This window comes from Sus scrofa, chromosome 2 (assembly GCF_054392235.1).
Source record: "Sus scrofa isolate SSC_HxYL_T2T_F1_AM1 chromosome 2, Sscrofa_HxYL_maternal_Yorkshire_Landrace_v2.0, whole genome shotgun sequence".
NCBI lineage: Eukaryota > Metazoa > Chordata > Mammalia > Artiodactyla > Suidae > Sus > Sus scrofa.
This window is the reverse complement of record NC_139384.1, coordinates 92,688,075-92,715,920: the sequence shown is the minus strand read 5'-3', so window position 1 is coordinate 92,715,920 and position 27,846 is coordinate 92,688,075. Positions and strand designations below refer to the sequence as shown.

Here is a 27,846-nt window from a genome sequence, read left to right as displayed (position 1 = left end):
TTGTTTCCACTGAGCGACAACAGGAACTATTGGGTGTGAATTTTGTCAAAGACTTTTTCTGCATCTTTTGAGATGATCATTTGGTTTTTATTCTTCAATTTATTAAATGGGGTATATCACAATGTTAGATTTGCAGATATTGAAAAATCCTGGCATCCCTGGGATAAATCCCACTTGATCATGGTGTAAGAGCCTTTTAATGTATTGTTGGATTTGGTTTGCTAGTATTTGCTTGAGAATTTTTGTGTCTATGTTCATCAATGATATTGGCCTGAAAGGCTGTTTTTGTGGTATTTTTGTCTGGTTTTGGTATCCAGGTGATGTGGCCTCACAGAACGAGCTTGCGAGTATTCTTTCCTCTGCAGTTTTTTTGGAAGAGTTTCAGAAGAATAGCTGTTAACTCTTTTCTGAATGTTTGTTTGAATTTGCCACCTGGTTCTGGATTTTGTTTGTTGAAAGTTTATGATCAGAGTTTCAGAATTTTAGTATTTTAGTACTTCAGATTCAGAACAGTAGTCTGTTCATATTTCTGCTTCTTTCTTGTTCAGTCTTGGAAGATTGTACATTTCTAAGAATCTGTCCATTTCTTCTAGGTTATCCATTATATTGGATATCCATTTATCCATATAGTTGCTTATAGTAAGTAGTATCTTATGATCCTTTGTATTTCTGTGATGTCAGTTGTAACTTATTTTTCATTTCTGATTTTTGAGGCTCTAATTGATTTGAGCCCTCTCTTTTTTTCTTAATGAGTCTGGCTAAAAGTTTTTCAATTTTGTTTATCTTTTCAAAAAACCAACTTTTAGTTTGATTGATCTTTTCTATTGTTTTCTTTGTCTTTGTCTCATTTATTTCTGTTCTGATTTTTTTTTATTTTCCCACTGTACAGCAAGGGGATCAAGTTATCCTTACATGTACACATTTCCCCCCCCCCACCCTTTGTTCTGTTGCAACTTGGGTATCTAGACATAGTTCTCAATGCTATGTAGCAGGATCTCCTTGTATATCTATTCTAAGTTGTGTCTGATAAGCCCAAGCTCCCGATCCCACCTACTCCTTCCCTCTCCCATCAGGCAGCCACAAGTCTATTTTCCAAGTCCATGATTTTCTTTTCTGTGGAGATGTTCATTTGCGCTGGATATTAGATTCCAGTTATAAGTGATATCATATGGTATTTGTCTTTGTCTTTCTGGCTCATTTCACTCAGGATGAGATTCTCTAGTTCCATCCATGTTGCTGCAAATGGCATTATGTCATTCTTTTTTATGGCTGAGTAGTATTCCATTGTATATATATATATATATATATATATATATATATATATATATATACCACATCTTCCGAATCCAATCATCTGTTGATGGACATTTGGGTTGTTTCCATGTCCTGGCTATTGTGAATAATGCTGCAATGAACATGTGGGTGCATGTGTCTCTTTTAAGTAGAGTTTTGTCTGGATATATGCCCAAGAGTGGAATTGTGGGGTCATATGGAAGTTCTATGTATAGATTTCTAAGGTATCTCCAAACTGTTCTCCATAGTGGCTGTATCAGTTTACATTCCCACCAACAGTGCAGGAGGGTTCCCTTTTCTCCACAATCCCTCCAACACTTGTTATTTGTGGACTTATTAATGATGGCCATTCTGACCAGTGTGAGGTGGTATCTCATGGTATTTTTGATTTGCATTTCTATTATAATCAGCAGTGTTGCGCATTTTCTCATGTGTTTGCTGGCCATCTGTATATCTTCCTTGGAGAAATGTCTATTCAGGTCTTTTGCCCATTTTTCCATTGATTGATTGGCTTTTTTTGCTGTTGGGTTGCATAAGTTGCTTATATATTCTAGAGATTAAGCCCTTGTCAGTTGCATCATTTGAAACTTTTCTCCCATTCTAAAAGTTGTCTTTTTGTTTTCTTTTGGGTTTCCTTTGCTGTGCAAAAGCTTTTCAGTTTGATGAGGTCCCATGGGTTTATTTTTGCTCTAATTTCTATTGCTTTGGGAGACTGACCTGAGAAAATATTCATGATGTTGTTGTCAGAGAGTGTTTTGCCTATGTTTTCTTCTAGGAGTTTGATGGTGTCCTGTCTTATATTTAAGTCTTTCAGCCATTTGGAGTTTATTTTTATGTATGGTGTGAGGGTGTGTTCTAGTTTCATTGCTTTGCATACAGCTGTCCAGATTTCCCAGCAATGCTTGCTGAATAGACTTTCTTTTTCCCATTTTATGTTCTTGCCTCCCTTGTCAAAGATTACTTGACCATAGGTGTCAGGGTTTATTTCCGGGTTCTCTATTCTGTTCCATTGGTCTGTCTGTCTGTTTTGATACCAGTACCACACTGTTTTGATGACTGTGGCTTTGTAGTATTTCTTGAAGTCTGGGAGAGTTATGCCTCCTGCTTGGTTTTTGTTTCTCAGGATTGCTTTGGCGATTCTGGGTCTTTTGTTGTTCCATATAAGTGTTTGGATTGTTTGTTCTAGTTCTGTGAAAAATGTCATGGGTAATTTGATAGGGATTGCATTGAATCTGTAGATTGCTTTGGATAGTATGGCCATTTTTACAATATTGATTTTTCCAATCCAGGAACGTGGAATCTCTTTCCATTTCTTTACATCTTCTTTGATTTCTTTGATTAAAGTTTTATAGTTCTCGGCAGATAAGTCCTTTACCTCTTTGGTCAGGTGTATTCCGAGGTATTTGATTTTGTGATGTGCAATTTTACAAGGTATCGTATTTTTGTATTCCTTTTCTAATATTTCATTGCTGGTATACAGAAATGCAACTGACTTCTGAATGTTAATCTTATATCCTGCTACTTTGCTGAATTTATTAATCAGTTCAAGTAGTTTTGGGGTTGAGTCCTTAGGGTTTTCTATGTATAGTATCATGTCATCTGCATACAGTGACAGTTTTATCTCTTCTCTTCCTATATGGATGCCTTTTATTTCTTTTGTTTGCCTAATTGCTGTGGCTAGGACTTCCAAAACTATGTTGAAGAGCAGTGGTGAGAGTGGGCATCCCTGTCTTCCAGATTTGAGTGAGAAGACTTTCAGTTTTTCCCCATTGAGTATTATATTTGCTGTGGGTTTATCATAAATGGCTTTGATTATGTTCAGGAATGTTCCTTCTATACCCACTTTGGCGAGGGTCTTGATCATGAATGGGTGTTGGACTTTGTCAAATACTTTTTCTGTGTCTATTGAGATGATCATATGATTTTTGACTTTTGTTAATGTGGTGTATGACGTTGATTGATTTGCATATGTTGAACCATCCTTGTGCACCTGGGATGAACCCTACCTGGTCATGGTGTATAATTTTTTTGATATGTTGTTGGATTCAGTTGGCTAAGATTTTGTTGAGAATTTTTGCATCTATATTCATCAGTGATATTGGGTGATAGTTTTCTTTTTTGGTGTTATCTCTGTCTGGTTTTGGAATGAGGGTGATGGTGACCTCATAGAATGTCTTTGGGAGTATTCCTTCTTCTTCAACCTTTTGAAAGAGTTTAAGGAGGATGGGCACCAATTCCTCTTTATATGTTTGATAGAATTCACCTGTGAAGCCATCTGGTCCTGGACTTTTATTTGTAGGGAGTGATTTTATGACCTCTTCAATTTCATTTCTAGTGATCGGTCTGTTCAGTTGGTCTGTTTCTACTTGATTCAGTTTTGGCAGGCTGTAAGATTCTAGAAAATTGTCCATTTCTTCCAGATTGTCAAATTTGTTGGCGTATATTTGTTCATAGTATTCTCTTAGGGTTTTTTGTATTTCTGCAGTATCCATTGTGATTTCTCCTTTTTCATTTATAATTTTGTTTATTTGAATTCTTTCTCTCCTCTTTTTAGTGAGTCTGGCCAGAGGTTTGTCAATTTTGTTTACCTTTTCAAAGAACCAACTCTTAGTTTTATTAATTTTCTCTATTGTTTTTTGAATCTCTATTTTATTGATTTCCTCTTTGATCTTTATAATTTCCTTCCTTCTGCTGACTTTACGTCTTTTTTGTTCTTTTTCTAATTCGTTTAGGGGGAGGGTTAAGTTGTCAATTTGGGATCTTTCTTCTTTTTTGAGAAAGGCCTGTATCGCTATAAATTTCCCTCTGAGCACTGCTTTTGCAGCGTCCCATAGATTTTGAGAGGTTGTATCTTCATTATCGTTTATCTCCAGGTATTTTTTAATTTCCTTCTCCAGGTATTTTTTAATTTCCTTCTTGATTTCCTCATTGACCCATTGGTTTTTTAGTAGCATGTTGTTTAGTCTCCATGTAGTAGGTTTTTTCTCATTTCTTTTCCCATGGTTGATTTCTAATTTCATGGCGTTGTGGTCAGAGAAGATACTTGAGATAATTTCTACGCTCCTAAATTTGTTGAGTTCTGATTTTTATGATTTCATTCTTTATACTAACTTTGGGTTTCGTTTTTTCTTCTCTAGTTATTTTAGGTGTAAGTTTAGGTTGTTCATTTGAGTTTTTTGTTTTGTTTTGTTTTCTGGGATAAGATTGTATCCCTATAAACTTCCCTCTTAGAATTACTTTTGCTGCATCCCATGGTTTGGATTGTCATGTTTTCACTTGCATTTGTCTCTGGGTACTTTTGGATTTCCTCTCTGATTTGTTCAGTGATCCATTGAATGTTTAGTAACATACTGTTTAGCCTCCATGTATTTGTGTTTTTTAGGGTTTTTTTCTTGGAGTTGATTTCTAATATCATAGTGTTGTATTTGGAAAAGATGCTTGGTATGATTTCAGTTTTCTTAAATTTATTGAGGCTTGATTCTGTGGCCCAGAATATGATGAATTTTTCATGTGCACTTGAGAAGAATGTTTATTCTGGGGCCCTCAGATGGAATGTTCTATAACTATCAATTTAGTCCCTCTTGTCTAATGTGTCATTTAAGGCTTGTGTTTCCTTGTTGATTTTCTGTCTGGATAATCTGTTCATTGATGTGAGTGGAGTGTTAAAATTCCTTACTATTACTGTGTTACTGTCAATTTCTCCTTTCATAGCTGTTAGCATTTGCCTTGTATATTGACGGACTTCTATGTTGGGTGCATATATATTTACAATTGTTATAACTTCTTTGATTAATCCTTTGATCATTACATAGTGTCTTTTTGTTTTCTGTAACAGTCTTTAATTTAAAGTCTATTTTGTATGATACGAGTAACTCTAGCTTTCTTTTGATTTTCTATTTGCATAGAATACCTATTTCCATCCCCTCACTTTCAGTCTGTATGTGTCCCTAGATCTGTAGTGGGTCTCTTATAGACAACGTATATACAGGTCTTGTTTTTGTATCTATTCAGCCAGTCCATGTCTTTTGGTTGGAGCATTTAATCCATTTACATTTAAGGTAATTATCAATATCTATGTTCTTTTTGTTAATTGTTTTGGATTTGTTTTTGCAGATCTTTTTTCTTCCCTTCCTCTTTTGTTCTCTTCTCTTGTGATTTGATGACTATCTTCAGTGGTGTGTTTGGATTCCTTTCTCTTTTTTGTGTGTATATCTATTGTAGATTTTACTTTGTGGTTACCATGAAGTTTTGATATAGCAGTCAATATATATACAAAATTGTTTTAGATTGTCAGTCTCTCAATTTGAATTTGTACTGTCCTCACAATTGCTGGTTTTGGCATATTGGTGTGCAGATGATTTCCTGCCTTTGCTGTATTGATTACCCTTCCCAGAGAGTCTTCCTATTAGTAATTTTCTTGTTTCTAGTTGTGGCTTTTTCTTTTCCATCTAGAGAAGTTCCTTTGGCATTGGTTGTAAAGCTGGTTTGGTGGCGCTGAATTCTGTTAGCTTTTGCTTTCTCCATGGAATCTGAATGAGCACCTTGCTGGGTAGAGTATTCTTGGTTGTAGGTTTTCCCCCTTTCATCACTTTTAGTATATCAACCCACTCGCTTCTGGCCCACAGAGTTCCCACTGAAAAATCTGCTGATAACCTTATGGGGAATTCCCTTGTATGTTATTTGTTGCTTTTCCCTTGTTACTTTTAATATTTTCTCTTTATCTTTAATTTTTGTCAGTTTGATTAATATGTGTCTTGTTACATTCCACCTTGGGTTTATCATGAATGGACTTTACATTTCCTGGACTTGGGGTGAGTGTTTGCTTTCCCATATTGGGGACATTTTTGGCTATTATCTCTAAATATTTTCTCAGACCCTTTCTCTCCCTCTTTTCCTTCTGGGACTCCTATAATATGAATGTTGATGTCTTTAACCTTGTCCTTGAGGTCTCTTAGACTGTCCTCATTTCTTTTCAATCTTTTTTCCTTATTCTTTTTCACATCAGTGATTTCCACTATTTTGTTTCCAGCTCACTTAACTGTTCTTCTGCTTCATTTATTCTATTCATTTCTTTTAGTGTATTTTTTTTCATTCCAGTTATTGTATTTTTCAACTCTGTTCTTTAAATCTTCTAGCTCTTTGTTAAACATTCCTTGTATCTTTTCTGTCTGTGCCTCCATTCTTCCTTCCAAGATCTTGGATCATCCTCACTATCATTACACTAGATTCTTTTTCAGGTAGATTGCCTATCTCTACTTTACTTAGTTGTTCTTCTGGAACATACTTTCTTTTTCTTCTTTTTCTTTTTCTTTTTTTTTGCTTTTTTAGGGCCGCACCCATGGCATATGGAAGTTCCCAAGCTAGGCATCCAATTGAAGCTGCAGCTACTGAGCTTCACTACAGCCACAGCAATGCTAGATCCAAGCCACATCTGCGACTTATATCACAGCTCACAGCAATGCTGGATCCTTAACCCACTGAGCAGGGCCAGGGATCAAACCCCCAAACGCATAGATACTAGTCAGATTTGTTATTGCTGAGCTGCCAAGGGAACTCCCTGGAACACATTTTTCCTTTATCTGGAACATATTTCTCTGCCATCTCATTTTGTCTAACTTTCTGCATTTGCAGTCTTGTTCCACAGTTTACAGGATTGTAGTTCCTCTTGCTTTGGTGTTTTCCCCCTGGTGGGTGAGGCTGTCTAGGGGCTTGGGCATGCTTTCTGGTGGGAGGGACTGGTGCCTGCCCTCTGGTGGGTGGAGATGGGTCTTGTCCCTCTGGTCCCTGCAGGACCATGTCAAGGGGTGTGTTTAGAGATGGCTGTAGGCTCAGGAAGACTTCAAGTAGCCTGTCTGCTGAAGGGTCAGGCTATGTTCCAACCCTGTTAGTTGTCTGGCCTGAGGCATCCCAGCACTGGAGTCTGCAGGCTGTCAGGTGGGGCTTGGTGTCAGTGGCAAAATGGCAACCTCCAGGAGAGCAGACACAGATAAATATTCCCTGGGGCCTCCACCACCTGTGTCCTTGTCCCCACAGTGAGCCACAGTTGACCCCTGCCTCCCCAGAAAACCCTCCAAGACCCACAGGTAGGTCTCGCTAGGCTCCTGTGGAGTCACTGCTTTGCCCAGGATCCCAACGCACATGAAACCTTCTTGGGGCCCTTCCAGAGTGGTGTCTCTGTTTTCTCCAGTCTGTGGAGCTCCAACACTTCAGTCTCACTGGACTTCAAAGCCAAATGCTCTGGGGGCTCTTCCTTCCAATGCTAGACCCCCAAGCTGGGGAGCCTGACATGGGGCTTAGAACTCTCATTCCTGTGAGACAACCTCTGCAATATAATTACTTCCCAGTTTATGTTTGTCTGCCTGGCAGGTGTGGGATTTGATTGTATCACAGAAGTGCCCCTCCTGCCATCTTGTTGTGGCTTCTTGTCTTTGGATATAAATATCTTTTGGGGAGGTTCCAATCTTTTTGTCAATCGTTGTTCAGTAGTTAGTTGAGATTTTGCTGTTTTTGTGAGAGGAGGTGAACTCAAGTCCTTCTACTCTGCCATCTTGTCTCCACCCTCTTAAACTTCTGGTTATAAAGCTTTAAATTTTATGCAGTTGCCATGCTCTGCCACCCTAACAAGCCCTGTTCTTGGGCAGGTTTGATATAATTTAAGATTTTATTATCTACTTGTTTGAAGGCACTTTTGTAAAGCAGACCTTATTTCTCTTGTCCTTTTGTACTGAGAGAAATATGAGATATATAGAAATTGATCTGGATTACTTGGTCTGAACTCAGATCATGTCAGCCTTCAATCATTGAACGAATGACCATTAATAGTATGAATACCTTTGCAATGTGCTGATTTAATGAGGTTGTAAACCCTACTGCCAATATGAACCCTGGAATAGAATGATAAAATATTTTGACTAGTTGGTCTAGGTTTTAATCACTTGTTTTATTCTCTGAAGTAACCCTAACCAAAATTTTAGTCCATTTAAAGCTCTGTTATCTGTGATTTCATCAATTTAGAGGGGCTTGGGGGACTAAATCCAAGTTCTTTAGGGTCTTCTCATCTTATTCTGTCATTATGCCCCTTTTCAGGAAGATCAACTTTCTCCAATTAAAAAGTAAGAAGCCATAAAACCCTGGTGTTGCTGGTCACAAGTCCATATTTAGAGAGCAAATGATTATGCTACCTTTGCATGGTCAAGATACTATGGCTGGCTGTTAAACATGTGTCACAGAGCAGTTAGTGCCTTTAATACTAGAAATGTTAGAGGTGATAGTTTTGGTAAGCAGGCAAAGTTGGTGTTTGCTGAGTTCCTTTTACTTTTTAAAACCTTTTCTGAAGCAGATAGCTGTGTTAGGTTAACAATTGATTTAATAAGTAATTATTAGATTATATTAACTATCTGTGCTTATCTGCTCTGATATAGTCTAATGTGAGGAGAAATAATTCTTGTTACTTGTATCAGTAGCATTGCTTTTATTAATAAATTAATCCAGTATTAAGTGAGGAGTTAGTTTTTTTTTTTTTTTTTGTCTTTTGTCTTTTTGTCTTGTTGTTGCTGTTGTTGTTGTTGTTGCTATTTCTTGGGCTGCTCCCGCGGCATATGGAGGTTCCCAGGCCAGGGGTCGAATCGGAGCTGTAGCCACCGGCCTACGCCAGAGCCACAGCAACGCAGGATCCGAGCCGCGTCTGCAACCTGCACCACAGCTCACGGCAACGCCGGATCGTTAACCCACTGAGCAAGGGGCAGGGACCGAACCCGCAACCTCATGGTTCCTAGTCAGATTCGTTAACCACTGCGCCACGACGGGAACTCCAGGAGTTAGTTTTTAATTAGTGAGCTTGTATTCTTTCTTAATTGGTGGCTGCTTTTAGGTCAACTGTGATATTATTAATATGATATTAATAACTTATTAATATAATAATTTCCTTCTAAAGAAATCGGTATCCTGTATGTAAAGGGCTGTACCTCTTTGGATTAATGTTTAAATTTACTTTACGGAGTTCCCGTCGTGGCTCAGTGGTTAACGAATCTGACTAGGAACCATGAGGTTGCGGGTTCGATCCCTGCCCCTTGCTCAGTGGGTTAAGGATCCGGCGTTGGCGTGAGCTGTGGTGTAGGTTGCAGACGTGGCTCGGATTCCGCGTTGCTGTGGCTCTGGCGTAGGCCGGTGGCTACAGCTCCGATTCAACCCCTAGCCTGGGAACCTCCATATGCCGCAGGAGCAGCCCAAGAAATAGCAAAAAGACAAAAAAAAAAAAAAAAAAAAAAAAAATTAAATTTACTTTAGACTTACTTTTAGGTAAATTTAAAGTTGAACCAAAATTCTGTCCTGGATAAACAGCTATCACTAGGTTCATTAGGCTCTTCACTTCCGTCTGCAGATCTCCTAATTTTGCTACGTAGATGATCATAGGTTGCATCTGATTTCTGGGCATTTAACTTTTCTTTCTTCATTTGTTCTAGTGAAATCATTATGCAAAAGATAAAAGGTGTAAACTTTGCTATTTAGTACTTAAATACCTCTTTCACAATTCCCTTATAGTACTTTATAGCACTCATTAAAATTGCTATCTCCTATACTTTTATTTGTAAATAAATGTTTAATCTATATACTACAATTGAGCTTGATTCGTTTTGGGCTAGTTTGGGTTCAAAATGGTCATTTAAGATGAAACTCTTGTGAGTGTAAACAATGTGCTTTTAAGTTATACTTTGATCTGTCTGAGCACACTTTGCAGTATGCTTACCTTGTGACGGACCTGTCTCCTCTTACATATTAAATAGTTGTGTGTATATAGGTTTAGGTATCTGAGGAGGGTGACCATCTGTGTGAGTGCTTCATGGCCTGATTCAATTAAGCTATTTTAAAATTTGCGACTATATCCTGCTTTAGTTTTTAATTTCATAAATGCTTTTGTGTAAAAATGTTTTTAACAAAGAAACCATAGTCCATTTCTTTGCACCCCATAGCTACACTTGGAGCTAATAGCTTTGTATTGATGTTTGTGCTTGCCATGCCTCCTTTTTAGGGTTTGCTGAAGATGGCGATAGTCTGTGTAAGCAAAGAGTTGGTGAGGCTTATCAGGGTTTGTAGATGATAGAAAAGGCTTCTCTAGAGGGATATAAACCCCTACCCAGATATTGCTAGTAGTTCTCTAGCATATAATTTTGTTATTAGCTATTTAGGTTTAGGCTAAACATAGTGGAATGTCAGATCCCAGTTTTAATCTTAGCCAGCATGTAACCAGGGCTGTTAGTCATTTTTGTAGCTTATTTTTATTTTAGCTGCAGCTTTTTATAGTCTAATGAGAACGTAACTTTATTATAAGAGTATCTTTAGCATACTTTACACTGAAAACTTTATTGAGTTAACCATATGACCTTGGTGTCTGGCATGAAATTTCCCAACCCTGGTGAGCATCAAAATTATGTTCATGGTTTAATTTTTATCACTGCTGTTTCCTGCGGGGTGTGGTTAATCTAAGCATCATGAGCTGTTTGTTAGTGTGCCTGATGCATGCTCCTTTTGATCACTGGTAATTCAGAGGGTCTTCTCACTTGCATGTAGAATACTTGCATGAATAATTTTATCAAGAATTAACAAAAAGGGAGTTCCTGTCGTGGCGCAGTGGTTAATGAATCTGACTAGGAACCATGAGGTTGAGGGTTCAATCCCTGGCCTTGCTCAGTGGGTTAACGATCCAGCGTTGCTGTGAGCTGTGGTGTAGGTTGCAGACGTGGCTCCGATCCCGAGTTGCTGTAGCTCTGGTGTAGGCCAGTGGCTACAGCTCCAATTGGACCCCTAGCCTGGGAACCTCCATATGGCACAGAAGTGGCCCAAGAAATGGCAAAAAGACAAAAAAAAAAAGAAAAAAGAATTAACAGAAAGACCTGGACCAAACCTATGTGCTTACAGAGTTACTCATCTAGGCATTGTTGGTGTCTTGCTTTATGTATTAAGCTATAGTAACAAATTAGATGCAGGGAGATCCCTGTCCATCAAAATTCTGTGAATTTAAGTAGCATGCTAGTGTTAGTGGAAACATTTGAAACTACTGAGGAGTAAGTTTTTTGAGTCCATAAATTTAGAATTTTGGTGTTTGAAATTTTCATTTTGTTAAGGACCTTGGCTAAAATGTCTTACTTTGTGATTGAGATATTTAATGTAAAATGGGCAAAAGTTTTCTTTTACATACTATTGTATTTTACCTTATTGTATTTTATTGAAATTTGGCAAGATTGGTAATAAATTCATACTCTTTGAGGTCTACAGGGGCCAAGGGGAATTTGCTGTTTCATTTGGACACCTGCATGTACATGTGTATACCAATTTTCTTATGTGCTATAAGCATAAGCTAATGCACAATTTTGATGTTGGAAAATAATATTCAGTATAGGCTCAGCTACAAGTTGCTTGACTGTGTTAAGGCCTCAGATGGCCATATATATAGCTGAGTCACAGCATACCTCTAAATTTAAAAAATTCCAATTTGACACCATAATTATGTGTACACATGGGCCAATTAGTCATTAGTCCATTGAGATGTCTTACTAAGAAGAAAGATAGGGAGATTTTAGATGAGACGGTCCTGAAGTAAGAACCAGGTGCCAGGAGTTCCCGCCATGGTGCAGTGGGTTGGGAGTCCAAATTCAGTGGCTTGGGTCACTGCCAAGGTGCGGGTTCATTCCCTGGCCCGGCACAATGGCTTAAAAGGGTCTGGCATTGCTGCAGCTGTGACAAGGTCTCAGATGTGGCTTGGATTCAGCCCCTGGCCTGGAAACGTCCATGTACCATAGGTGTGGCCATTTAAACAAAACAAAACAAAAAAAAATAGATGCTAGATACAGTTCACTCAGTTCTAGAAACCCTGACGTGTTATAGGCCAAAGCAAGAAGGACATGTTTGTGGGATAAGTTGCTGATTTCTCAAAGCTTAGGATTAAGAGAAGTTGTTGGCTGTAATAAGCACGATGACTAGAGCTGACTTAACAGAGTATGAATAACTAATATTATGTCCTATGTAATATCAGTCATATCTACTGGTTTTGTGGATAATCATGTTAAGAGAATTTTATGTATGACAAACCATTCTGTGTATTTTGTAATATTTATAGTTTGTGCTTAGGCATGGGATAACAATGTATGATTAAATATAGATTATATATAATTATGTATGTACTGATACATTTTAATTGGACAGGTCATTTAATATACAAAGTGCACAGGAATGGGATCCTCTAGAATTTGTTTTTAATACTGACACAACATATGACAACGATATTGGACGGTTTATGTGCAACTTTCAGGGACTAGTTTAGATAGAATTTTAGCTTTAGGTGCTGATGGTGGAGTTGGAGCTTCTGCGTTGATGTTCTAGGGAGGTTCTTCTCCTTTTCTGGTTTACAAGGCCAAAGTGATAAATATCACCTCAATCTATATGACTGTCCAAATGGTGATACAAAGTTCAAAACCAATTATTCCTTATTTACCAGCTTGCTTTGTCTTGACATCTATGACATAGCTATTATCACTATCCACAAAAGTACCCAAAAACGCATAAACCGGCTGATAAATTATATATTACATGTTTATTAAGGGCACAACTTTTCATGTAAAATTTACATTTTTATGAAAAATCAAAAATATTTACAAAATTTTGTAAGATTTGCATTGTTCTAATTACAACTCCAAGTAGTAAATAACAATTCTTAAAAACTCACATTTGTTAGAGTTCTGTGTTTACAAATTCTTGTTAAAGAGGCAGCTACAAAGTTTATCACTATACATAAGCAAGAACCAGCTTGCTAAATACATTTCCCATTGAAAATCTATTGGTCTTTTTTTACACCATTAGTGGATTTTTAAATGAAAAAAAATCAATATAAACTCATATGGCTTCAACATTGTAACCTGCACCCAATACAAATTTATATATCAACACTTGGTATGAAGACTGATAATTAAGAAAGTGCAGAAGTTTAACCATTTCACTAATTTGTACATTTTTAGGTAATACTTGATTAAAAACAAACATGGTGAGTATAATAGTGTCTGAATTCCAATAATAAAATATTAACTGCCCAATAAAAGCAGTTTGACTGCAAAGCAGCTACAGTTAAAGATTCCAGTAAGGGACTGTAATTGGCATTTAAGAGAGTACAATGTAAGTTAGAAATTATAATTTTGTCCACTGTTTAGTAAAGATGAACGGTTTAGCAAATGGTCTTATGTATTGCTTTAGTCAAATCCAACTTTAGAATTGGGCTAACACTGAACACATTAAAAAAAGCACATATTGTGTTATATATATTGCTCATAAGTAGATTTTTTTGCTGTATTTAGCATAGCAAGTTGTTATATAAATGTGTTGTAGTAGGGGTTCTATTTTCTGTAAAGCTTAATGGAACAATTAGTGGTTTTATGTAAATTATCATATATAACACAATTTATTACTTCTATGCAAAATGTAGGACATGGGAACTTATAAAAGAAAATTCCCATCTATAAATTATGACACTTTGTCAAAGATATTTAACTCCTTCAGTTAACCAGGATGTGCTATAAAGTTAGGTTTTTTATTATTTAATATTAGTAGCTTTAAATGCTTAACCCAATCCATCATTTCAAATAATTTTCCTATTTTTCGCGGGTGGCAATTCAATAAGAACAAAACATACAAATTGATAATTTTTCCAATTGTTGAAAATGTCAAAACAAATCTTTTCCAAAGTGTGTTCCTTATGAACTACTATAAAGTTCATGCTCACAACACACTCTGTAAATAAATGTATACATTTCCAACAATAATAGTCAGAGTGAAGGGAAATGTTGAGAGGTAAAATACCAGTTACCAATTGAACATTACAGTTTTCCAGCACTCTCTGAGGACGTTAATGTGGACTCTCTGAAGGTAATGCCCCCCACCCCGCAACGTACACCATCAGTTCTATTTCCCCAGAGGCTACAGTGTATCACCAAAGAAGTGAGCCAGGGTTCTTAAGTATAAATTATGTTTTAGTTATTCTGAATTCCCTTTCCAATTGCAGCCAAAGGTATTTACAAAAATTGCAACTATCTTATAAAAATGCTTGACCACTCTTTTAAGAATTCCGACTAGAAGAATGAGGACTGTGAGAAAACAGTGAGGCACATTAATGAACACACACTGGATAGGCACATTTCTGGGTTTTGTTATTGTTTTAAAAGGCACACATTATGCAATCCATATAAAAATAAATTAAATCTACAGCATTAATTCACCAAAACAATCACAACTTCTATAAAGTTAACTGCAGAAGTATATTCTCTGCTGTCTTTTTGCAAGCTTATTTTAAAACACATTGCACTTGAGGATTAAAAAAATCATATAAAACACCATTTATACTTTATTAATGTTTATATGAGAATCAAATTATAAATTTTTGCATACATCTTGGACTCTGGTCTGATTACTTTATGGCACATAACTCAATTTGATTGAGTGTTCTAAATGAACATTATCTAAAACTTAAAATTCATGTTGTCATTTGTATCTGTTCAATATTAAACTTACAAAATTTCAAAGCTATCTCTGACTCTAAAAATGTATGGAAAGCTAAATTATTTTGTGCTTGCTCTCCTGAAATTTTAGGCCTGATATTACACTCTAACCCCTTTTTTCATCATAGACACTGAAGATAATTTAAAATTTCAGCCTATAAAAACTTCATTTTACTGAGAGTCTGAACAGATGTGCTTCCTGAATATTGCGGTTGATCACTTACAGCACTGAAAATCATTTTAGTGCTATTTCTTCCGATGACTCACTTCAAAAGTGCAATTTAATGTTTGTAGTCAGCTCTCAAAGACATAATACAAGTTAGAATAGTGTTTGGAAAGAACGGCTAATGCAGAATGGCTGGTGTGTACTACTCCCTTGAGCCAACCACTTTCCCGGGTTCATCAGCAATCCGCCAGGTAGCGTCCTGAAAAACACCAAGCAGACTTTTTGCAATTATAATTTCAAATGAACTCAAGGGAGGACATTTTCACTGTGGTTACAGACACAGAACCCCAGCTCCCATCTGCTGTTTACAATACATCTGAATCAGATCACAGGTGTTCAGCTATACTGACCATGAGTACTCTCTCTCCCAGGCGTGTCTCTACCTGGCACCTTGTACCAAAGGTCAGGAAAAAATTTCCATGCCTTTAGACTATAAACTGCTTGACAGCCGTTCAGTAACTTTAGAATACAAATGTTTCCCATGTACATTGAAAAGCTTGAAATCTCCCAACTTACCAGTGGCAAACCGCTTCTTTACTAAGGAAAGCCTATAGCCAGTGCCTACAAGTTCAATATCTACTCCTGAGAGGGTACTTCCCTCGCTGAGGAACTGCACTGCGAGTGTTGTGGGTTTACTGGGTCCTTCTGAAAGATCAAATTTTGCTCTGAGGGACCCAGAACCTACAAGGAAAAGAACAAAGAACTTACACAGGGTAACATATTTTTACACCAAAACAGTCAAATGAGCAAGTCAGCTAAACTGTGTCGGTCCTACGCCAAATTCATGAAATGTGTACAGTAAATGGATCCTCATCCTGTTTCCCAGACTTTCTTCAGTGAATCTGAACTTTGATTCAGTAATCTTAGTCCACGCTTCTCTTTGACTTACTAGCAATCTTTACAGGTACATACTGCTGAGATTCCTATGCAAGCTGAAGTGAGTCAAAAGACAAGCAAGTCTGAGGGCAGCTTAGAAAAAGCCCAAGAAGGGCTGAGTAGGAATGAAGTCAAAAGGAAATGACTGCTGGGTGCCATGTCATTGGGGGCGGGCAGGTAAAGAAGGAAAGATAGGTAACATTCCAAAGAGCTGTCTTGACATTAGTATTTTGTATTTATCTTTCTTTTAAAAATTTAACTTGTCTAACATCATGCCAAATAGTTGTGAGGGACCTTCTTGCCAATATAACCACTTGTTCAACATACCTCCGTCTAACAGCATGGCAGAAATAGTAAATCCTGGAATTGTGAATATGATAAATGCTGTAAAAACAGTCGGGAGCTATGGGCACAACGCACATAAAATAAAACGGTGGTGGGAATGATTTCAGGCAGAGGTGATTACAGGTACGGAGAGGGGAGACCTGAGAGAGCATGATGCATTTAAGGGAACTCCATCTATACCAGAAGAGCTGGAGAATAGGGCACAAGTGGAGGAGTGTGGCAGAAAAGGACAATGGCAGCAAGGAACAAGGCCTAAATGTCTTTACAAACCATGATAAAAATAACCACAGGGAGCCGCCAAAGATGAGGAAGACAAAACATTTCAGAGATAGGCAGAGAGGTAGGTACAAGATGTGAGGTAGAGAAATCACCTGAAGGTCAAGAAAATTAGTCTAGGACTCTAGGTGACAGGAAAGGGGGATCTGAACAAGACTGAGGGAAAGGAAAGAAGGGAGTGAGTTGGAAAGATTTTTAGGAGTTGAAATCAAGGGGTGAAAAGGAGGAGCCTAGAGGGTTCCCAGGGTTTCCAGCTGGGGAAAGGAGACAGAACTGCAAGGTGGTAGGAGGGACATTCTATGATTGCCCATATAGAAGCTGAGCACTACAGAAAGAAATTGGGAGGAAAATGTAACACTGACCCATCCTACACTATTGGGCCTGGTGGCACAGATCAACTGTGAAGATGAATTGCTATCTAATTCTTAACCCTTGTCCAAGCTCTCCTTAAAACTTTTACGGTTCTTAATATGAACTTTAATTCCATGCAAGTTCCACCACAGGCCAAGAGCAGCCACCTTGGCAATCTTGAGAATTATTTCCTGTCCCTCTTCTCAGCATAAAACCAAAACAGAAACAGATTTTTATTTTACAGTATTCTAATTTGATTATTTCTTTTTAAAGGCCAACTAACCAAATCAGAACCACGTTTATAATCCATTTCCTCACATAGACACTCTAATACCTGAACAGCAGAGGGAAACTATTAAAATATCTGGTTAGAAAACTTGTGTCTTGTTTTTCAGAGGACACGTTCCCGTCTTGGTAAATATTTACAATAATGTTTCATTAAATAGAGAGAAAATAGATCCTTTCTTCCTTGCTAACTGGTTGTAAGCCCTCAATTCAAGTAGGACTTCTGGTTTACTTCCAGTTTCAACTAGGAATTTCAGTTTTGTCTCTCATAGCCATACAGCTAAAGTTAAGTCAGTACAGTGTGCCACCTGAAAAGAGGCAATCTTTAAGTACCGAATAGCAACAAAAGAACTAAAGATTAGCTAGGCTGTTTCATCCAATGTGTGGGTCTCTCGTAGTAAAAGTCTGATGCAGCACAGCAGGTGTGAATAGAATAGACAGTACATACAGGTATGTTCCTAGTCTTTGATGCAAAAATACCTATGGAAAAAACTACTGATGATATGTTTTGATTACATTATGCTTAAAATACTCAAAAGGGAAAATGCTGAGCAAAACTTGAAAAAGGCAAAAAAACCTACTTAACAGAAAAAATGATTGGATATTAGTTAGGCATTCAAAAGACGGTAAGAGAATTCCCTTTGATTAAGAGAAAACACAAATAAAATGTTATAAAGACTTGACTGTCCTGGGAATTATATTCTAAATTGAGTTAGGGGATATACTAGGAGTGATCAACTAGCAGAGACTTTTCCTTTGCATTGTGAACATGAACAGATGCGGACATGGTGGGAGGAGGCAATTAACTTGCTTCCCCTTAAAATTATGATCACAGAATTGAAAGCTGCTTACAGTTAGTTTTAACATGGGTTGAAATGACCAAGGAAAGGTTCTCCAAAGAGAGAAGAGGCAAGAAGGCTGTTTAAAGCCTAGAAGCTTCTTCATGATTTCCAGGAGTCCAGGCAGACCTCATTAGCACAATGAGCTAGAGTGTGTTAGTATGATTACTTGTCAGTTTCAATTATCAGGTTACCTAGACTTGTATAAATCACTTCACTACGTATTTTATCTTAATGTTAGCATGTGAACATAAGAAGCATTACATAATATTTATAGAAAAACATTCATTTTCTCATAGACAAAGCATAGTCAATCTAGAAGAAAAACATGTATTCTGAATTGCAACTGGTCTAGTCTTATTTAAGGTATTAACTCCCACCTAGTGGTCAATTGTAGAACTACAAGCATGAGATCCCAGGAAGAAATTTTCCAAACATGCCTAAAAAATTAATTTTTAGTAACATATTATAAACAAGAACCCTTGCACACACTTACCTCCATTTTCTGATTTTTCTGAAATACCAGACAATTTCCAAAAGGCTTTCATCTGTTCTGCATTCCTATAAGAACAAGTATCTTCAGATAGTGTGTCTATTACCTTATCCATGGATGAGCATGCAATAAATACATCTTAAATATTTTACTATAACTACAGCACTAAATCTAATAGTACCACCTGGTGAAAATGTGTTTGTGAATAATAGAAATATAACACTGTATTTTTCTTCATTTAATAAATGGATAGTTAGCAAATTATGTAATTCTCATTTCTACTGGTCAGAGATAGGAAAATAATGTATAGGTGGCCCAGTACCTTCATTACTCAAGGAAAACATAGATTTATTATTAAATGGTGAAGAAAATATAAACAAAGAGTGGTTAGAGTCTATACTAGTATTAATAGAGGGAACAAGACAGGTAGTTAAGAGATGGGAATAATTAATACTAAATATTAGACAGACGTTCCTATAGATATGCTATATTTAACCCTCTAAAATTATGTTTTTTCTAAATGAAAGAAAAGTTTAGAGAAGTTATGCACTTTCCCTAATGGTAAACTAGTTTTGTTTATTTTTGGACTGAAGCTACTGTAGCTTCAAATGAAAAGAATCTTTTATAGCATTGTTTCTATGGGAAAATGTACTAAAACTTGACAACTTTCAGAACTTATAGATTCTAAAACTCAGGGACTGAAACAAGTTTAGTAGGAATTCAGAAATCTACTTAATTTACCATATTGCAGGGGGAAGGGACTGCATGTTTGTGACTCCTCCATCCACTGGTACCACCACTTGTATGTTAGAAAGCACACTTGGTGCCACCATAGCCTCTGGGTTGTACTTATAATCCACTCTAAGATCTGTGGTGCCAGCACTACATTTCCAATATGTTGCAAGATTTAGAGGAGTGGACTGAATACCATTTGATGACACCTTTAAAGAGAAAAACAAAACAAATGATTGCCTTTGACCTAAAAAGTAAACAAGTCATGTTAATGACATACACTTGAACACAAGAGCTCATATGTTCAAAAATAATAATGAGGGAGTTGTCTGTTGCTAGATGGATTGAAGCAGGCTCATCTCAAAGGCATAAGAGTGACTCTCAGAAGTATAGACCTGGGACTATACGTCAGACTTTCTGTGGTGCTTGTTTAAAATGCACATTCTGCTGGCTCCAAATGCAGAAAATCTGACTCAACAGCTTAGGTACAGGGCACAGAAATCGGTATGTCATCTTGTGATTCTCATGCATGTAATGTTTGAGAACTTCTCAACATTCAACATAGAATTCTAAGATTCTTTATAAGAATTAAAACAGAAAAACTGAGTCACCATGCAGTTCCTGCAAGCTTGGAATTAGAATACTTCCAACTTCAAATGTTTGATTTTAATCACATGAACCATGGTTAATGGTGCAATTACTTCCAATTCTTCAGTTCCTTGCTCAAATGACTCCTTTTCAATGAGACCTACCCTGATCATCCTGTTTACATTGACACTGAAACCTGCGTTTTCACTCTTCCCTTACCCTACAGACTTTGCTTGCCCCATCCCACAACATACATTATTTAGTACGATTACTATCTCCCCATGCTACTCACAGCAATTAGCAAGCACTGAATAATAAATACTTGTTGAAGGAGCAATAAATGAATACCTGGAATAAACTTTAAGCCAATTTAAGTGGCAGCACTTTTTCATTCTTTAAAGTTTTTATTTCCCATAAACATAGCCATTTTAATACAATAATCCTATTAAAAATTCAAACAATACCTAAGTATATGGACTAGGAAATTTATCCCTTGGCATTCTTACTCCCCACTGTTAACGACTTGGTATGTATACTTCCAAAGTTTCTAGGCATGCAAACATGAATCAATCTCATTCTTTTTTATCAATCTCTTCCTCTGTGGACGTGTACTTAGGTGGTTTCCAAACAATGCTGCAGTGAATACTTTGTACCTTTTTTTTTTTTTCTTTCTTTCTCATCTTGTGATTCTTGAACAGATTTCTGGAACTAGAACTGATGAATTAAAGATTACATCTATTTAACACTCTAAAAGAGTTACCTACTAAGAGATGCTACTAATTTGTATTCCTAGTAACAAGTGATCACACTTCTAACAGGGCACTCTTTTACATTTCTGTCAATCTGTGGGGGCTAAAACTGGTATCTCATTGTCTTAATATTCACTGCTCTGATTACAGCTGACATGGAGCATTTTTTTGTAAGGTATCAAGTTACTCATCTTTTGCTTCTAATTATAAGAGCTCTTTGGAATAAAACTTTTGGTCTATCTTACATATTACAAACACTTTTCCTTCAGATTTAATAACTGATTCTGTTTAAGGGTTTGCATGCTTCAACCAAATATACAAACACATACATTTATTTCTTTTTGTTTCAAGTATCCCATTCTTATTGCATCGCTTCTGGGTTTTGTATTATCCTTAGAAAGGTCTTCCATACTTCAGGATTAAATATGCAATAAACATATATTATACATCTATACAACACACACGCAGATATAATCATAAACATATATTCACCCATGCTTTAATTTACTATCTTAATGGTTTTATCTATTATTATTAAGGCTTTGATACATGCAGACTATTTTGGCTAAAGGTATGAAGGGTTCAGCTAAATTCTGTCCCAAATATCTAGCCTACTACCCCAATACCATTTATTGAAAAACTCATTTCTACATTGCCTTGAAATGCTACTTGGTCATAAACAATTTTCCATTATTCTTAGATCTATTTCTGGATATTCTTATCTGTTCCATTCATCTGGCCATCTATTGTTGTACCAGTTCCAAACTATTTTAAATACTCTCAGATTATGTTTTCCCAATAAAACTAGAAACATTATTCTACGTTACTGTTTAAAGCATTCCTTAGTTTTCCAAGCTTTATTCTTCTGAGACTTGAAAATGACTGTCAGGTCTCTAGACACAAATACATATACACCTCCACTAAGTTTCTGAGCAGGATCATATTAATTTATAAGCTAATTTAAAAACAGCCAGGTTTTTTTTTTATAACACGAGTCTTGCTTTAAATAAAGTACACCTTCCTAACTTTCAGTCAGTAGAGAACTGTTACGTTTCTTCTTAATTAGTTAAAAAAATGTTTTGTTGTATTTTTATTGTGGCTATAGGAAAGGATGCAATAACGGATCTTTAAATTTTTTAAGTGTAATTAACATTAGTTTCAAGTGTAGAAAGGACCAATTTCATATTTATATACACTGTGAAACGATCATCACAGCCCTGTCACCATACACAGCTACAAAACATTTTTTTCCCTTGTGGCAACAGCTTTTAAAATATACTCTTAGTAACTTTGAAATATGCAATACAGTTTATTAGCTTTGGTCACCATGCTGTACATTACGTCCCCATGACTTATTTATAACTGGAAGTTTGTAACTTTTGACCCCCTTCACCCATTTCATCTCCCCAACCCCTCTGCCTCTCAGCAATCACCAGTCCATTCTCTGTATCTATCAATGTGGTCTGGTCTGTTTGGCTTTTTTTTAGATTCCACATCTAAGTGAGATCATAAGCATCTGATCTCTGTCTCTCTTTGGCTCATTCACTTAGCATAATGCCCTCAGGGTGGCTGAACAGTATCACATTATATACACATAAATCTTTTCATATACACATATATAATCTTTCATATACATACACATATATATATGTGTGTGTATATATATAATCCATTCACTTATCAATGAATGCTTAGATCCATATCTTGACTACTGTAAATAATGCTGTGATGAACACTGGGGTGCAAAAATCTTTTTCAAATTAGTCTTTTCATTTTTTTTTTTTTTTTTTTTTTTTTGCCTTTTCTAGGGCCACTCCCACGGCATATGGAGGTTCCCAGGCTAGGGGTCTAATTGGAGCTATAGCCGCCGGCCTACACCACAGCCACAGCAATGCTGGATCCCCAACCCACTAAGCAAGGCCAGGGATTGAACCCGCCACCTCATGGTTCCTAGCCGGATTCGTTAATCACTGAGCCACGAAGGGAACTCCATTTTTTTTTTTTTTTTTTGGATAGATACCCAAAAGTGGAATTGTTGGATCATATGGTAATTCTATTTTTAATTTTTTGAGGAACCTCCATACTGTTTTCCATAGTGGCTACAACAATTTATATGCCCACCAACAGTACACAAGCTGTTCCTTTTTCTGCACATCCTCGTCTTCTTGATAACAGCCATTCTAACTGGTGTGAGATGGTATCTTATTGTGGTTTTGATTCGCATTTCCTGATGATTAATGATGTTGAGCAACTTTTCATGTACGTATTGGCCATTTGTACGCCTTCTTCAGAATAATGTTTATTCAGATTGTCTATTTTAAAATCATATTGCTTTGCTATTGAGTTGTATATTCTACTTTGGATTTTAACCCTTTATCAGATATACTGGTTGTAAATAATCTTTTCCCATTCAGTACACTGCCTTCCCAGTTTTGATGATATTTCTCACTTGTGCAGAAGATTTTTAGTTTGATGTAGTCCCGCTTTTTTATTTTTGCTTCTGGTGCCTCTGCTACTGGAGTCAAATCAAAAAAATCATCACCAAAGCTGATGTTAAAAGCTTAGGCTTTCTTCTATGAGTTTTACGGCTTTGGGTCTTACATTCAAGTCTTTGATCCATTTTGAATCAACTTTTATGTATTGATAATAGTCTAGTTTCATTATTTTGCATATGGCTATTTAGTTTTCCCAACACTTTCCCCAATGTGTATTTATTCTTGGTTTCTTTGTCATAAATTGAGTAAACATATCTGTGTTTACCTCTGAATTCGCTATTCTGTTCCACTATGTGTCTATTTTTTTTTACAGTACCATAATGTTTTGATTACTACAAGTATGCTGTATAGTTTGAAATCAGAAAGTGTGATGCCTCTAGTTTTATTCAAGACTGCTTTGCCTTTATTGGTTTAATGGTTTCATACAAATTTTAGGATAGTCTGTTCAATTTCTATGATTGCTTGGGGACAGTATGGACGTTTCTTGGGGGTAGGTGTGGACATTTCAACAACTTTATTCTTTCATTGATGAGCACAAAATATCTTTTTGTTTAGTTGTATCTTCTTTCATTGCTGTCTCATAGGTTCCAATGTATAGACAGGTCTTTCACCTTATTGGTTAATGTATCCCTAAATATTTTATTCTTTTCCATGCAAGTGTACATGGGTTATTACCTTGATTTCTCTGCTAGTTCATTATTAGTGTATAGAAACACAACAGATATTTATATATTTTGTATCTTGCAACTTTGCTGAATTCATTTAATGTAGTTTTATTCAGCTAATTCATTTATGATTCAGCGTTTATTCTAAAGGTCTTCTTGTGGAATCTAAAGGATTTCTACATATGTCATGTTCATATAGTGACAAATTTTACTTCTTCCTTTCTAATTTGGATGTCCTTTTTTCCCCCTTGATTATCTGGCTAGAACTCTCAATACTATGTTGAATAAAAGTGGTAGGAGTGCGCATCCTTGTCTTATTCTTGATCTTAGGGGAAAAGCTTTCAGCTTTTCACCACTGAGCATTATCTTCGCTATAGGTCTATCACATATGGTGCTTATTATGTTGAGGTATACTTTCTATACCCACTTTGTTGGGAGTCTTTTCATAAATGGATGTTGAATTTTGTCAAATGCCTTTTCTGTAATCCATTAAGATGATCATACCTTCACCTTCATTATGTCAATATGGTATATCAAGCTGATTTGACTTCTGGATGTCAAACCATCCTTGCATTCTTTGTGCTAGGGTAAGGAGGAGCCAGACTGGAACTCAAGCAGGTCAGCTACAGGGGTACTGTTCTTTGCCCATCATAGGAGCTTCTCTGGACGTCTGATCTGCAAGCCTGAGTTGAGATTCTTAATTAAGTCCCTAGATTGTCCTGAGGGCCAATATCTCGAGGAGGGTACAAGGCACTATGAAATGATTTAGTCCTGAGGGTGAGGGGCTAAAATAAAGATGGTACATGGAGGCCAGGAAAGAATTTGGAGATAACACAGCAACATGGTAAAAATACTGCTTCGGTGGGAGACACTGAGCTGGTGCAGAAGGGCATTCATTACAGTGATGCGAAAACATGACAAAAAGGCAGCAGTGGCAGAAGATGGGATGAGCCCAAGTCTGGGCCAGAAGCTAAGAAGAGTTAAGATGGGAGCAAAACAAAAAAGAGGCAGCAGGAGAGGGGGCAGCCCTGTATGAGGAGCCCCCCAGACCAGAAAACCTTACTCAAATCAGCCACACTTAAGATCTGCTCCTGAAATGTGGATGGACTTTGAGCCTGGATTAAGAAGAAAGGTTTAGATTGGGTAAAGAAAGAAGCCCCAGATATCCTGTGCCTCCAAGAGACTAAATGTTCAGAGAACAAACTGCCAGCTAAACTTCAAGAGCTGTCTGGACTACCCCATCAGTATGGGCTAACTCCTTCAGACAAGGAAGGGTACAGTGGTGTGGACCTACTCTCCTGCCAGGGCCCACTCAAAGTCTCCTATGATATTAGTGAGGAGGAACATAATCAGGAAAGCTGGGTGAATGTGGCTGAATTGGATGCATTTGTGCTGCTGACAGCCTACATAGCTAATGCAGGCCAAGGTCTGATGTGCCTAGAGTACGGGCAGCGCTGGGATGAAGCCTTTCACAAATTCCTGAAGGGTCTGGCCTCCCATAAGCCTCTTGGGCTATGTGGGGACCTCAATGTGGCTCATGAAGAAATTGACCTTAGGAGTTCCCATCGTGGCACAGTGGTTAACGAATCTGACTAGGGACCATGAGGTTGCAGATTCGATCCCTGGCCTTGCTCAGTGGGTTAAGGATCCGGCGTTGCCGTGAGCTGTGGTGTAGGTCGCAGACGTGGCTCGGATCCTGCGTTGCTGTGGCTCTGGTGTAGGCCGGTGGCTATAGCTCCGATTAGACCCCTAGCCTGGGAATCTCCATATGCCGCAGGAGTGGCCCTAGAAAAGACAAAAAAAAAAAAAAAAAGAAAAAGAAAGAAAGAAATTGACCTTCACAACCCAAAGGGAAACAAAAAGAATGCTGATTTCACTCCATAGGAGCGTCAAGGCTCTGGGAATTGCTGCAGGCTGTGTGTGCCACTGGCTGACAGTTTCCGGCACCTCCACTCAATACCACCTATGCGTGATCCAAAAAACGGTGGTTGGTAACTTGATTATTTTTTTCTCATCTCACTCTCTCTTGCCTGCGTTGTGTGACAAGATCCACCAAGGCTCTGGGCAGTGACTACTGTCCCATTACCCTATACCTAGCACTGTGACCCTCCCCCAAATCAGTTTGAGCCTGGGAAATAAGCCCATCAAACTAGCTTTAAATGTCTTACCCCAAAAACTTCTTTAAAAACTGTTCTCTAGAGAAATCTGCATTGTATTTTCCTTCTAAACTGAATCTTTTCACCAGACTTCTAGTAACAGACTTAGATTTCCTTTAAGCCCAAGGATTTTTGTGTGTGTTGGAGGGAGGGTTCTTTTTTTCCTTTTTCTATATTAAAAGCTACTGATGATTTCCTTTGAAATGCCCATGTGAAAATAAAGAGCCATAGTTTCAAAAAAAAAAAAAAAAAACCCATCCTTGCATCCCTGAAATAAATCCCAGTTGATCGTTGTGTATGATCCTTTTAATGTATTGTTGGAGTTGGTTTGCTAATACTTTGTTGAGGGTTCTTGCATCTACATTCATCAGAGCTATCGGCCTGTAATTTTTCCTTTTTGGCTTTTGGCTGCACCCATGGCATAAGGAAGTTCCTGGGCTAGGGATCAAAATCGCATCACTGCAGTGACAATGCTGGATCCTTAACCTGGTGTGCCACAAGAGAATTCTGTGATTTTTTTCTTGTAGTGTCTTTGTCTGGTTTTGCTATCAGGGTAATACTGGCCTCATGAAATAAGTGTGGAAATGTTCCAACCTTTTCTATTTTTTTGGAAGAGTTTGAAAAACAATTGATTTTAATTCTTTTAATCTTTCATAGAATTTGGTAGTGAAGCTATTTGGTCCTGAACTTTTGTTGGCAGGTTTCTGATTATGGATTCAATCTCCTTACAAGTAACTGGCCTATTCAGATTTTCTACTTCTTCATGATTCAGTATTGGAAAGCTGGCTGTATATTCGTAGAAACTTATCCATTTCTTGTAGGTTGTCCAATTTGTATTTCAGAAGGATTAGTTGTAACAGCTCCTCTTTCATTTGAGTTTATTCATTTGAGCCCTCCTTTTTTCTTAGTCAAGATAAAGGTTTGTCATTTTTGTTTATCTTTTCAAATAAGCAGCTCTTAGTTTCACTGATCTTTTTTTTTTTTTTTTTTTTTTTGTCTTTTGTCTTTTTATTGTTGTTGTTGTTGTTGTTGTTGCTATTTCTTGGGCCGCTCCCGCGGCATATGGAGGTTCCCAGGCTAGGGGTTGAATCGGAGCTGTAGCCGCCGGCCTACGCCAGAACCACAGCAACTCGGGATCCGAGCCGCGTCTGCAACCTACACCACAGCTCACGGCAACGCCGGATCATTAACCCACTGAGCAAGGGCAGGGACCGAACCCGCCACCTCATGGTTCCTAGTCAGATTCGTTAACCACTGCGCCACGACGGGAACTCCTCACTTATCTTTTTAATCCCTATTTCTGATCTGTTACTATCCTCCTTCTAAACTTGGGACTTTGCGCTTCCTTTTCTAGTTACTTGAGGTATAAAACTGTGTGAGATTACTCTCATTTCTTCCCTCTGTGAACTGATGTTGCTATATCCCATGAATTTTGGTATGTTGTATTTCCATTTTTACTTGTCTCCAGGTAATTTTAAAAAATTTCTCCTTTGATTTTTTTTCATTGACCCATTGGTTACTCAGTTGCATATTGCCTAATCCATACATATTTCTGTATTTTCCAGTATTCTTCTCGTAACTGATTTCTAGTTTCATACAACTTGTGGTCCAAAAAGAAATGCAATCTTCTTAAATTTATTATGACTTCTTTTTTAACCTAGCCTATAACCTATCTTGGAAAATGTTCTATATGCACTTGAGAAGAATGTGTATTCCCGCTGTGCAGTGGGTTAATGATCTGGCTTATCTCTATGGCACTACCAGTTTGATCCCCAGCCTGGAGGTTATCGCAGACAAGACTCAGATTCGACCCCTGGCCCAGCAACTTCCATATGCCATGGGTGCAGTCAAAAAGGGAAAAAAAAAATTTAACTGACCACTTTACTAAATTATCCTATATCAAACAGGTTTTCAGTCGATTCTCTTGAGTTTTCCAGAA

At 37.4% G+C, this 27,846-nt stretch overlaps 1 protein-coding gene and 1 pseudogene across 5 annotated transcripts in view; one reads left to right on the top strand and one right to left on the bottom strand.

The window, feature by feature from the left end:
- Window positions 1-12,861: 12,861 nt before the first annotated feature.
- FCHO2 (FCH and mu domain containing endocytic adaptor 2) overlaps window positions 12,862-27,846 on the bottom strand; it is a 138,321-nt gene continuing 123,336 nt past the window's right edge. For all 5 annotated transcript variants that reach the window (XM_085013800.1, XM_085013798.1, XM_021084438.2 and 2 more), the window contains 4 exons: window positions 19,264-19,463; window positions 18,526-18,590; window positions 15,574-15,738; window positions 12,862-15,256 (listed from right to left, as the gene is read on the bottom strand). In XM_085013800.1, the coding sequence (XP_084869926.1) occupies window positions 15,234-15,256; window positions 15,574-15,738; window positions 18,526-18,590; window positions 19,264-19,463 (453 nt within the window). In that variant the 3' untranslated portion in view covers window positions 12,862-15,233. The remainder of the gene's footprint in view (window positions 15,257-15,573; window positions 15,739-18,525; window positions 18,591-19,263; window positions 19,464-27,846) is intronic.
- LOC100513913 (DNA repair nuclease/redox regulator APEX1-like) lies at window positions 24,656-25,856 on the top strand (annotated as a pseudogene).